The 13,648-nt window shown below is 47.3% G+C and overlaps 1 protein-coding gene across 1 annotated transcript; it reads right to left on the bottom strand.

Moving 5' to 3' along the window:
- Positions 1 to 989: 989 nt before the first annotated feature.
- Positions 990 to 11,283, bottom strand: LOC148534739 (uncharacterized). Its single transcript, XM_088465809.1, has 3 exons — positions 9,452 to 11,283; positions 8,578 to 9,217; positions 990 to 1,190 (listed from the first exon to the last, which is right to left on the bottom strand). Exons 1-3 carry the CDS (start codon positions 11,272 to 11,274, stop codon positions 990 to 992), a joined length of 2,664 nt encoding a protein of 887 aa, XP_088321935.1. The 5' UTR covers positions 11,275 to 11,283.
- Between the last annotated feature and the right edge of the window lie 2,365 nt (positions 11,284 to 13,648).

The following is a 13,648-nucleotide window of genomic DNA, read 5'->3' as shown; positions in this document are numbered from 1 at the left end:
TATTTTGGATATTGGAATATTCCGTATTTTGGAATATTTGCATATCATAATGAAATATCTTTGGAATGGAACCACAATATACACACAGAATGCATTTATGTGTTATATACACCTTATACACACAGCCTGCAGGTAATTTTATACAATATTTTTAATAATTTTGTGGCTCAAGCAAAGTTTGTGTACAGAAATGAAATTCATTTATGTGTCATATACACCTTATACACACAGCCTGAAGGTAATTTTATACAATTGTTTTAATAATTTGTGCCTTAGACAAAGTTTGTGTACACTGAACCATCAAAAATCAAAGGTTTCATTAACTCAGTCATGCCGAAAATATTCCGTATTTTGGAATATTCCGTATTTCGGAATATTTGGATATGGGAGACTCAACCTGTATATACATTAGATATATACATTTCTACTGCTTACTTCAGTGGCAGCAGACCAGCAGCAGAATTAGTGGGTGGAGCCAAATGCAGGGGGCGTGGCTTAATTGCAGGCCACTGCTCTGAAAAAATAAAAATTCAGCTTGTTGATGGTGCCGAGGACAGAGTCGGGGGGGCTATGTGTGGGGGCCCTAGAACGACCGCCTCTGTCGTCCTCCCTATGATCTGGCCAAGTATGAGCAGAGGAGGTGCAGGAGTCTTATTAAATAATAGTGGAGTGAGGAGCTCTATGTGTTTTATGCGGCTGCTGCTACAGCTACACACATTAAGTAAAATGATGGGCCGCTCACCTAGCCACGGCACTGCTCTGCACAGCTCTACTGCCCCCCACCCGGACAAACCACCCCCGACGCTTAAACCACTGCACGGCTACCCCCAGGCAGACAACCTCCCGCAGTCAAGCCACTTCAAAGCTTAGCTACTCCCTCTGAAGCCCCTGGCCACACATAGACCCTCTTACTCTTACCGCAGAGCCCTATGCAGCTGGAGAATCGGCTCACTACATGCACCCTGCATGAAATGGCCGCTGCAGTACAGTTATGTCCGGGAATATCCGCTAGTGGTGACGAGGATCTGCTTCCTCCCATCCCATATAATCTGGTCGCTAGGTAGCCGGGTAGCAAATCTGGTCACCATGGCGACCTGTTCACTGGGATTTGCCAAGCATTGTTTTAATAGCAAAGCCTCTTCTCTTGATAAAGACTCAGACGGGTCACGGGCAGCTGACACTTCTCTAAGCTGTGAATGGGCAACCGGGCTGCCTGTCATGCTGAAAACAATAACAGCCGGGTGATGCGATTCGGAGGGGCGGCGCCACAGTTGTTATTATTTAGGAGAGAGGGGACCGTACAGTGATATAGGAAGGGGAATAACACAGCTCCTGGCTCCCACTGAATGTGTGGTATGATTATTATTATATGGGGAGAGGAGACTGTACAGTGATATACAGTATAAGGGGGATTAACACAGCTCCAGACTAACAGACTTTAATCTTGGTTCAATTTCTTCTCAGGGCTTGGTCACATATTTTGTATTAGCCAGAAGTGGTTCCATAGAAGTGGCCAAGAGAAACCTTATATGTGTGGCCATAGCACTGATTATACCATTTGAATGTATGGAATGGGTACGGGATGCCGGCTCTCGGGATCTTGCCGGTCAGAATCCTGAAGCCGAAATCCCGACAGTGTTAGAATACTGACATTTATCTAGCAGTTTTCTAACCCTCCCCCTCTCCCTACCTTAACCCTAGCCCTCCCTCCGCAGTGCCTAAACCTAACCTCCCCCCAGTGCCTAAACCTGACCTCCTCCTCCCCTTTAGTGCCTAACCCTCCCCCGCTAGTGCCTATACCTAACCTCCCCCTCCCTCCTTAGTGCCTAATGCTAATCCCCCAACCATGCTGCTTACCTTTGGGATTCTGAATGTATATATCTCTGATTTCTATTTTTTCCCCAAGTATATAACAGCTAAATAATGGGGTAAGGTGCAATCAGGAATATTGCTAGAATGTACAGGGAGACTATCAGGGAGAGTTGGTAAGTATGATGATAATCAGGAAGAGTTGGTAAGTATGACTGTGTCACATTATATATATATATATATATATATATATATATATATATATATATACAGTCAGGTGCATAAATATTGGGACATTGACAGAATTTTCATATTTTGGCCTCTATTCACCACCACAATGGCTTTGAAATGAAACAAACAAGATGTGCTTTAACTGCAGACTTTCAGATTTAATTCGAGGGTAATTACATCCAAATCATGTGAACGGTGTAGGAATTGCAATGGTTTCTATATGTGCCTCCCACTTTTTAAGGGGCCAAAAGTAATGGGACTATCAACTAAAAAGCTATTTCATGGACAGGTGTGGGCTATTCCCTCGTTATTTCATTATCAATTAAGCAGGTAAAAGGTCTGGAGTTGATTCTAGGTGTGACATTTACATTTGGAATAAGTTGCTGTCGTCTCTCAATTGAGATCCAAAGAGCTGTCACTATCAGTGAAACAAGCCATCATTAGGCTGAAAAATCAAAACAAACCCATCAGAGAGATAGCAAAAACATTAGGTGTGGCCAAATTAACTGTTTGGAACATTCTTAAAAAGAAAGAACGCACCGGAGAGCTCAGCAACACCAAAAGACCCGGAAGACCATGGAAAACAACTGTGGTGGATGACAGAAGAATTATTTCCCTGGTGAAGAAAAACCCCTTCACAACAGTTGGCCAAATCAAGAACACTCTCCAGGAAGTAGGTGTATATGTGTCAAAGTCAACAATCAAGAGAAGACTTCACAGGAGTGAATATAGAGGGTTCACCACAAGATGTAAACCATTGGTGAGCCTCAAAAACAGGAAGACCAGAATAGAGTTTGCCAAACAACATCTAAAAAAGCCATTACAGTTCTGGAACAACATCCTATGGATAGATGAGACAAAGATCAACTTGTACTAGAGTGATGGGAAGAGAAGAGTATAGAGAAGGAAAGGAACTGTTCATGATCCAAAACATACCACCTCATCAGTGAAGCATGGTGGTGGTAGTGTCATGGCGTGGGCATGTATGGCTGCCAATGGAACTGGTTCCCTTGTATTTATTGATGATGTGACTGCTCACAAAAGCAGCAGAATGAATTCTGAAGTGTTTCGGGCAATATTACATGCTCATATTCAGTCAAATGCTTCAGAACTCATTGGACGGCACTTCACAGTGCAAATGGACAATGACCCGAAGCATACTGCAAAAGCAACCAAAGAGTTTTTTAAGGCTAAAAAGTGGAATGTTATGCAATGGCCAAGTCAATTCCCTGACCTGAATCCGATTGAGCATGCATTTCACTTGATGAAGACAAAACTGAAGAGAAAATGCCCCAAGAACAAGCAGGAACTGAAGACATCTGCAGTAGAGGCCTGGCAAACCATCACCAGGGATGAAACCCAGCGTCTGGTGATGTCTATGCGTTCCAGAATTCAGGCTGTAATTGCCTGCAAAGGATTTGCAACAAAGTATTAAAAAGTGAAAGTTCGATTTAGGATTGTTTAGTTTGTCCCATTTCTTTTGGCCCCTTAAAAAGTGGGAGGCACATATAGAAACCGTTGTAATTCCTACACCGTTCACCTGATTTGGATGTAATTACCCTCAAATTCAATCTGAAAGTCTGCAGTTAAAGCACATCTTGTTTGTTTCATTTCAAAGCCATTGTGGTGGTGAATAGAGACCAAAATATGAAAATTCTGTCAATGTCCCAATATTTATGCACCTGATTGTGTATATATATATATATATATATATATATATATATATATGGGAATACTGGTAATAATTAGATATCCCTAATAGCAGGTCTAAGCTAACAGCACATTGATGGGATAAACTGATCTGAATTTCTGTTACTGTGAGAACACATCAGGGATATTATATATTTTACCTGCATAACTGATCCCTACTAAGGCCTTGGCCACTTCCTAGCTGTCACTGTTACATCACATGATGCATCACAGTGGGGCTGGAGCTCAGGCTGATATCACAGACTTCAGCATTTGGAGTCTTTTGATAGGTAGTTTTCAGGAGAGATAGTTGCAAAATGGCTGTGTGGTGTTACAGAATAATATTTCTACTAATACTGCTCCAATCAGGACATGGGATGCCCATACCGACAACCAAAGGTAAATTACACCTCTGTTATTTTCATTATTTTTATCAAGTGGAAATAAATAATTTTTGTTGGCCAAGTAGAGACATAGGGGGAAATTATTCAAAGTGTGTTTTTACAAAAATGCACGTTCTTTGGTCATTTTACTGCGATTTTGAAAATATTATATTACTGAAAAGTAAAACCATACAGAGCATGTTATTATTGCACATGGTTAAAAAACGCATCCCAACTTATTCACATAACTGCAATACAAAACGTGTGAGTAATGAATGTGTGCTTTTACAAACCACTAAAAGGCGGCAGGTTTTTTTTTTTTTTAAACTGCTTGCCCCCAGGGCCAGATAAACAATGGGGCGGATGGAGCTACAGCTCCAGGCCTCCACATAAAAATAGGCCCATCAACATGACAGAATGATTACCAGCTGCCTAACTGGCCATACATTTTAAGTATTTAAATAGTTTTTCTATTCCCCCATCCCCCCCAAAAAACTAAATTATCCAATTTTTCGATTTCTATGTAGTTAGGAAGATATTGTGGTCATAGTATAGGGGGTGTACACACCAAGGTGACTCTGATCACACCCACACAGCACCGATCACAGCTCTTCCCCTTCTCAGTATAGGCCCTTGAACATTTTCAGCTCCAGGCCCATGTGGGCCTTAATCCGGCCCTGCTTGCCCCGGCAAGAGCCCAAATCACCATACAGAAATCTCTGATTTATCCAGTACTAACATTTGATAAATAGAGAGAGTTGAGTGATGTCATTAATTAGGCACCAGTGACAGCAGGACGGCCGGGTACATCCATTGTGCTCTTCAGCACTTACATAGCTGGCAGCATTTCCTGGGACACATTGCTGCTCAGCCACTGCATCTAAGCATGTCCTGTGCGGTACTGTCTCTGCGGAACTTGGACCTGAAGATAATGTAGATTTTTGTATAATATTCTAATATTATTTACAAAGAAAGTAATAATTATTAGTTATATAACAACATTTCCAGGACAAATTATTCCTGGGGATACAGCTTTTAGACAAGGGCCCTGGTAATTAGGGACAATTGGCAGCTAAGCACTTGGGCTGGTCGTGTTTAGTACAGGGGCATGTAGTAGCCTATGCTGCTGGCCTCCTATATCAGGATAGCTGGATCAGGCTTTCTAGCTCAGGGACTGGGTACATAAATGATATAGCTGCCCCATACTGTCTTATATTACTTATTACCTACATTACCAGCCCTGCTCATGTTACAGGAGCAGTTCTCTTGGTTGTATTATTGTTTCAAATTGGGAGTTTATATGTGTAACACGGCTGCATGTGATACCAAGTTTATTCACCTAACCTGTTCCTTTCTTGCATAGATGACCAGATGCCTGGATGGCTGATGGCTGCAATGGTCATGATGGCTGTAGGCGTTGTGGGAATAATAGGCCTGTACATTTACATCTGGTAAGTTACTGACTCCTACTGATCGTGTTATAGTTCACTTACCTAGATAAAAGGGTAATATTACTGTACTATTATTACCATAACCAATGAGATGGGTGACTGGTAGGCGAGTATGTTGCCTATCTTCACCAGGGGCAGATTTAGCATTAGGTGCACCCCTGTCTCTGTATATACAGTGTAACAAACCCTGCCCCTGTATTTTCAGTTTTATCACCCCCAGTCCCTGTAATTTCCGTGTTACCACCAGTATCTGATTTTACTCCTCTACCCCCAGTAAAATCCACCACTTGCAGGGACTGTATAGTAATCACAACCAAACAGGCAGTCTCTGGGGGAGGTGCTTTCTTTCCTTGGGACCATAGGCAAAACTGGGGAGTGGTCCGGGGATGCACAGGACCACCCATTAGCCCACTTTGCCGATCCGCCGTTGCACGGCTTGCCTTCCCACCGCCGTTCAGGGCCACGGTCCCTACAGTGGCTGGCAGCCACCCTGCCCTCTCCCATACCAGCTGCCGCGGGCAGCAGCTTCTGCGCAATGCAATGCGCAGAAGCTTACTTTAAAAAAATATCCGCTGGGGGAGATGCTGCACATGCTCAGCAGCAGCTCTTCCCACAAGCAGTCAAAACAGAGGAGCAGCAGGTAAGTGCTGGGTGGTGACTGCAGGGGGGGGGGGTGGGGAAGGTTGGAGCTGATGATACAGGGCTGGGGGGGAATAGAGCTGACTGCACAGAGATGGGGGAGGGGGGTTTGGAGCTGACTGCACAGGGCTGGGGGGGAGGTTGGAGCTGACTGCACAGGGGGCTGGAGGGGAGGTTGGAGCTCACTGCACAGGCCTGGGGAGGGGTTGGAGTTAACACAGGGGCAGGGTAATAATACTGAGACACACTGAGGCTGGGGAATGTGGCTAAGAGACGCACTGGGGCAGAGAGATGCACACTGGGGCTGGGGGAAAAGGGCAGAGAGACTGGGGCTAAGAGACGCACACTGGGGAATGGGGCAGAGAGACGCACAGTGGGGCCGGGGGAATGGGGCTGAGAGACGCACTGGGGAAGGGAGACGCACACTAGGGCCAGGAGAATGGGATTGAGATGCACACTGGTGTCGGGGGAATGGGGCTGAGGGACACACTGGGGCAGAGAGATGCATACAGGGGCTGGGGGAATGGGGCTGAGAGATGCACACTCGGGTTGGGGGAATGGGGCAGAGAGCCACAGGTGAGCAGCAGGTAAGTGCTGGGTGGTGACTGTAGGGGGGGTGGGGAAGGTTGGAGCTGATGATACAGGGCTGGGGGGGGAGGTTGGAGCTGACTGCACAGGGCTGGGGGGGAATAGAGCTGACTGCACAGGGCTGGGGGGAGGTTGGAGCTGACTGCACAGGGGGTTGGGGGGAGGTTGGACCTGACTGCACAGGCCTGGAGAGGGGTTGGAGTTAACACAGGGGCAGGGGAATAATGCTGAGACACACTGAGGCTGGGGAATGTGGCTAAGAGACGCACTGGGGCAGAGAGATGCACACTGGGGCTGGGGGAATGGGGCAGAGAGACGCACAGTGGGGCTTGGGGAATGGGGCAGAGAGACGCACAGTGGGGCCAGGGGAATGGGGCTGAGAGATGCACTGGGGGAAGGGAGACGCACACTAGGGCCAGGAGAATGGGATTGAGAGATGCACACTGGTGCTGGGGGAATGGGGCTGAGAGAGGCACTGGGGGAAGGGAGACGCACACTACGGCCAGGAGAATGGGATTGAGAGATGCACACTGGTGCCGGGGGAATGGGGCTGAGGGACACACTGGGGCAGAGAGATGCATACTGGGGCTGGGGGAATGGGGCTGAGAGATGCACACTCGGGTTGGGGGAATGGGGCAGAGAGCCACAGGTGGGCCTTAGGGTGGAGAAACGCATGGGGTCCTGGTGAGAGACAAGGGGGCCTGTCTAAATATATACAGACATACGGCCGATCACTTATGTTTCTTATTTTATTATTTGTTACTTCTAGGAAGAAACTGAAGGACATAGGTGACTCTGTGAGCATCCTAAAGAGATCATTTGTTATCATTACACCAGGTAACATTAGCTAGATTACTATGTAATAAGTACTGACCACAGCACAGACAAAGTCATCTCAGGATCTCAGTATATTGCAGCATATCGTTGTCTATAAATTGGCCACATTAATAATGTTATTGCTGGTGACAACGGCCAATCACCCCACAATGAGCAAGATGTTGATTGAATTAATGAAATCTGCAATGGCTCAAACTACATTTGTGTGATACAAGCTGGGCCTACTGGGCATGTTCCTGGTCCTCTAGGACTAGGAGGACGATGTGTTGTGTACCAGGGTAAAGGATACCTCCTTCTACCCTGTGCCTTGAGTACGGCACCTCACTCATGCCTTCTGAGCAGTCCTGGGCCTCCAGCTCATCTGACCTGGTCTGAACCACTGCTGGTTCAGGTAGGGAGTACTTCCCTTTATCACTCTGCCCTGGCTCCATCTCCTTACACAGTATCTGGGAGTGATCATTGTCAATCTCTAGCTCCCTGAGACCTACAACAGGAGAAGAAACTTTTGCAAACTCCATGTGAGTCATTGGAGACAATGTACAATCAGATATCAGATTTTTAAACAGTTGATCACCAGCCTGCATTTCTAATTCAAGGGGTAGGATGCTTAACTGTGTCAGCTGTGACTCTGACACACCCTCCTCCCTCACAGGATCATCTAATGCATTACTATCCAGCATTCCAGTCAGGTCCTTATCAAACAGCCCAGTGGGGGGTGTATGGCTTATGACTGGGTCAGTGGTGTGTGACAGGATCACAGGCTCAGCAGCAGGAAGTTTGAGGTGAAGGTTCTCTCTGTCATTGTTAGTTGGGGCTAGAATCCTTTCCTCCCCCTCATGACCTGTCTTAGCACAGAGATACATCACATACTGGGAACTATATACTTTGGCCCTGATACTTGGACCATCAGTTGCCATACAAACAGGGGTAGACTCTAACACATCACTGACCCTACCAGATTCCATCTTGAAAACTTCTTGTCTTCCTAGATCTGCTAGAATGAGGGTCTCTGTGTGAGGGTGGGGAGACGTTGGACACACAATATTACTGTCCTCTGTGACTGCTAGCAGACCACTGCTCATTCCTTCAGGAATTACTGCCCAGCTCCTCTGTGCTGCTTCCTCCCTGGTAGTTACAATTATGGCAGGAGTCACATCAGACACACGTTTACACATTTCATTACCATCAAACCCTGGTACTTGTAATTTTTCCAGATTATTTGCTCCAGGGACTGGAGTAATTTCACCAGTACCATATACAGTGGGACACTCGGCTATGCCAGTAACTGCACTTTGTTGTACAACTCTGACATTTCTCTCCCAAGATATTGCATTTTCCACAAAAATTATATCTGGTTCCCCTTCCTGGTATTCCTGGCTGATCCTATCATGTTTCCCTTCTTGGTATTCCTGGCTAATCCTATCATGTTTCCCTTCCTGACCTCCTTGGCTAACTCGTGTTCTTACAGATTCCAGGCTAGGGTCAGTGTCCTGTGCAGCTTTGATAGCATCCCTCTGGACTACCTGGTCATTGTGAGGAGTTAGGGCAGCAGCTGCCCCGCCCTTTCCTAATTCAGTGTCTGAGACTGACCTGTGTACAGGAAGGGAGGGGGGATGAGGGGGATTAACCTCTATTGAGCTGGTTTCCACACCTGCAAGGGTTAACTCACAGCCCCTCTGTGCTGCTGTGGGCCGGGTCATTACTGTAAATGAAGGGGTTACATTGGACGCATTGTTGCATACAGTATTCACTCCAACCCCTGATGATGGTACATTTGCAATATCATCTGTTAACAGTACATTACACAGTTTTTCATTAGGGTACACCATCAGATCCAGTTCTGACTGACCGGACTCCAGCCTGTGGAACTGCAAAGGGTTAACTGCTAGAACAGAACTTTGCACATCACTGATACAGTCACATTCATTTGTACTCATGTTGGGTCGGTCAGCAGGGGTCACCTGGGGAAAAACTGGGTTAGATTGTACCTTTGCATCATTTACAACATAATTCTCAGTTACATATTTAGTTTGCATTTTCTCCAAATCACACCCCAACAGCACTGTAGCAGGTAAATTTTCCAGCACCCCAACATCCCGGATACCTCTCCCAACTCCCCAGTCAAGATACACACGAGCCATAGGCACCTCTGGGTGCACCCCACCCACTCCCCGCACTGTAATAGTCTTCCCTGGAATAATATCCTCAGGATTCACTAAGGCTGGGTGGATGAGAGTCAGGTCTGAGCCAGAGTCTAATAGCCCAAGTGCAACTTGGTGTCCTACCTGGACCACTTGTAGATTGTCCCGGGGGTGTCCTTGGGGCCCTTCCACACACAGGATGGCTGGCACAGGTTTCCCTGCTGGGCCACTCACAGGAGCGGGTGTTGATCTTTTCTTCTTGGGGCAATCGACACTGATGTGCCCCAGCTCATTGCATGTAAAACACCTGCGGCCAGTTGCCAAAACAGGTTTTCCCCCCACCCCCCCAAAAGGTGCAGCAACAGTTGGTTTTGCAGGGTACCGCGGGGGTGATCCTCCGGGTCGTCTCTCTCCCCATGCCGCTTGTCCTGGCATCCCCCAGCTCTTCTTCACCACAGAAGCCCGAGTGCTGGTGTACTTGTCTGCCAGGCTGGCAGCCTCCTGAGACGTTTTGGGTTCCCGATCCAGGACCCACTCTTTGACCTCCGCTGGACACAGTGCGAGGAACTGTTCCTGGAGAATAAGGTCCTTTAGTTTGTCGAAGTCCGTCACCTGCAATCCATCAACCCACTGATGCAACAGGGTTGACAATTGCGCTAACAGTCCCGCGTAGGTATCAGAGGGACTGCGCTTTGAGTCTCTGAACTTTTGTCGATAAGCCTCAGGGGTGATGTTGAAACGCTGTAACAAGGCTTTTTTAATCGCAGCATAATCACCATCCAGTTCCTGGGGAAGATCTGCAAATGCCTCCAAAGCTTTTCCTCTCAGCCCAGGGGTTAAGTAACTTGCCCATTCACTGCGGTCCAGTGCAAACTGTCGGCAAGTCTTTTCAAACACCCTCAGGAACGTATCGAGGTCGCCATCCTTCTCCAATACAGGAAATTGATCATGCCTGGGCTTTTTCCTACCCGGTTCACAGGTGGCATTCTGTCCGCGGAGTCTGGCCATCTCCAGCTGGAACACGCGCTCAGCCTGGCGCTCCGCAGCCTCAGCCTCTCGGACTGCCTTCCGCTCAGCAGCTTCCTGGTCAGCTCGGCGTGCAGCTTCCTGGTCAGCTCGGCGTGCTGCAGCTTCCTGGTCAGCTCGGCATCCAGCAGCTTCCCTGTCCGCAGACGTTTGGAACTGCTGCATCAGCTGCAGAGTTGTGGCAGAGTCCCTGTCCTTCATATGCCTGTCAGCAGTTTGAAGGAAACTCTCTAGTGCAGACTCACTTGACCCAGCAGAGGTGTCCGACCCCTGCTGTGCATCTGTTGTAAGGTCCAGTACAGATTGCGCCTCTGCAGCAGGGTTTTCCATTGTCTGGCTACCCTCAGCAGCAAGATTCCTATCCGCCACTTGGAGTAATTGGGCCAGTTGATCCTTGTTCTGGCCCTTCCAGGCAATGTTTCTCTCCATACACATGGCCACAAGGACATCCCTTTTCTGTTGCAGGTACTCTGTGGTCATTCTGGACCTCAAACTAATCGCCAAATAAAATAGAAAAGAAAAACAAGAGAGGGGGGGGGGGGGGAACAGAAACTATTTGCTATGTATGTCCGTTTAAAATCTAAACCTTGAGCGTAATTCTCCGGTGAATTTATGATGTAGTTTCTCTCAAGAATCACACACCATTAATTCACTTAAGTTCTTGTGATAAAAACAAAAATTATCATCATCCCACCGCTTGCCACCAATTTGTCACGACCAGCCGGCCGATTCTCCAGATACCTCAATCTGAGAATCGCCACCAGTGACTTATGGTTACCTCAGCACGTGCGGTTAGTATAACACGGTTCTGCCACCACCAACGAAGTTAACGGGAGTCGTTAGGTTCTCCCCTTAAATCTCAATATGCACACTCACTTACTTATAGGTACGTAGCTTTGACCTCACAGGCTCGTGAATTCGACAAGAACATGGAGAATACACTGGATTAAGAATGTTTAATCCGAAAAATATTTCCAAGGTTATTGATTACAGGAAAAGGTAGTACAAATATGGACAATACAAATATATCACAAATAGGTTTCAGAAAGTAAAAGGAATTAAAAATGAAAAAGAACCCAGAGTCTTTACATCTAGACTCAGTTGTGAAGGAGACACAGGAGCATTGGATTCTGGCCAGTCGTCAGGACTCTCCTTGGGCACAAGAACACTTATCACTGAGGGAGATGCATAGTTATACCCTCACAGCTGCACTAGCCCCCACCTTTGGGTTTTTCACTCTTTCATTGCTGTACACTGGGCATTAAGAAATCGGCCACACCCTTCCATATTGTCTATAGGAAGTAGGGGGTCTTGAAACAGTGTGAAGGGGTCTTTAGAAACCAATAAGCAGGTAACATACCCTACATTCCTGTCATCTCCCTCCTAAAGGATTTTATATCCCATGACCTGGCTTGACCAGGTCTGACCATCTGCATTAAGGATCTATCCCTCCCCAAACTTTATGGCCTGTAGAGAGAAGAGATGGTTATCTAGATGCCTGGTTCCAGGAAGACAAATCTCCTCCAAGCTTTGTATTCCTACAGGTCAAATACAGGACACTGCCTAGAATCCATGTTGATACACACATTTATATATATATATACATTTACATGACATCATTCCTGGCGATTATTCTCTGGAATAAATGCCACAGTGTCTAACAATGGGTGTGTGCCTAACCCTGAAAAGTGCTAGACTGCCCTGTACTCCCTTCCTTCCTGTTTATTGCTGAGCCTACTATTGTCAGGTGAACTCGGCGCCAATTACAGAGCATCGATGAACAGCACATACCTCCCAACTTTCATATTGCTACACAAAACAGTCCTGAATGTGAAGGTGGGACATAGTCCTACTAAATCAGGCTAGCTGGGAGGTATCCACAACATTATTGTCCAATATGCAACATCCTTTACAACCCCTGCTTCACATTCCTTTATATTGTCTCATTACTCTTCTCTTATTAACACTCATGAACTTTGGGCCTGATTCAGACCCGCTCGCGAGCGCTGAGCGCTCGCAAGCGGATCGATGGTGCCCTAGTGCGCATGCGCACGACAGAGGGAGCTCCGTCGTGCGCATGCGTGAGACCTGCATAGCGACAGCCAAGCTGTCGCTATGGGTCTCGCACCAAAGGGGGCATGCTGTCGATGGTGACTGACAGCACGCCCCCTTTGGTGAGCGTGCCGGGGCCTTGCTGCCCAGACGGAGGCGTTCCCATGGGAGCGCCTACCATCTGGGACCGGCCCCACTGACATCACTAGTGATGTCAGTGGGAGTGCTTTTGGCTCTGATAGAGCCAAAAGCACTCCTGGGCTTGCGGCAGCGAGACCCTACCGCAGGGTCTCGTCGCAAGCCCGACCATCTTTTTGGCCGCTTGCATAAGCTGTGGGTGGTCACCCACAGCTATGCGAACGACCAGGAGGCCGCTCCAATTTTAGGTAGGAGGGCCCTGATTCAGAGCGAGCGCTCTGGTCAGAGCGTACGGCTCTGAATCAGACCCTTTGTTTCCCAACTTCATTCTGCAACGGTTATATTCTCAAACTGTCACAATAAAATAAAACCTCACACGTCTGACACCAATCTCTCCAGCCTTCTGTTTCTATTCACTAGTGATAATTTTCAAATCCAGGTCCCACCACAGGGGTTGGGTACGGGATGCCAGTATTTGGGATCCCGACTAGGTTACCATCCCGAAGGTTCGAGGTAAGTATACTAATCCTCCCTCCTTGGTGCCTAAACGTTACCCTCCCTCCTCCCTTAGTACCTAAACTTAACCTTCCCCCTAGTGCCTATCCCTCCCCCCAACCCAACTACTTACCTTTGGGATTCCGGCGGTCAGGGATGCCAGTGTTGG

This window comes from Taudactylus pleione, unplaced genomic scaffold (genome assembly GCF_031769625.1).
Source record: "Taudactylus pleione unplaced genomic scaffold, aTauple2 ptg000064l, whole genome shotgun sequence".
NCBI classification, from domain to species: Eukaryota; Metazoa; Chordata; class Amphibia; order Anura; family Myobatrachidae; genus Taudactylus; species Taudactylus pleione.
The sequence above is the reverse complement of the archived record's forward strand: the minus strand, read 5'-3'. Positions and strand labels throughout refer to the sequence as shown.

Excerpts from the sequence above, each read along its gene's own strand:
- LOC148534739 (XM_088465809.1), bottom strand. The coding sequence starts at position 11,274 with ATGACCACAGAGTACCTGCAACAGAAAAGGGATGTCCTTGTGGCCATG. Across the intron at positions 9,218-9,451 it reads TCAGAACTGGATCTGATGGT|GTCAGTCTCAGACACTGAAT; the intron begins GTACCCTAATGA and ends TCCTGTACACAG. Across the intron at positions 1,191-8,577 it reads TCAAGATGGAATCTGGTAGG|CTTAGAGAAGTGTCAGCTGC; the intron begins GTCAGTGATGTG and ends GCCCATTCACAG.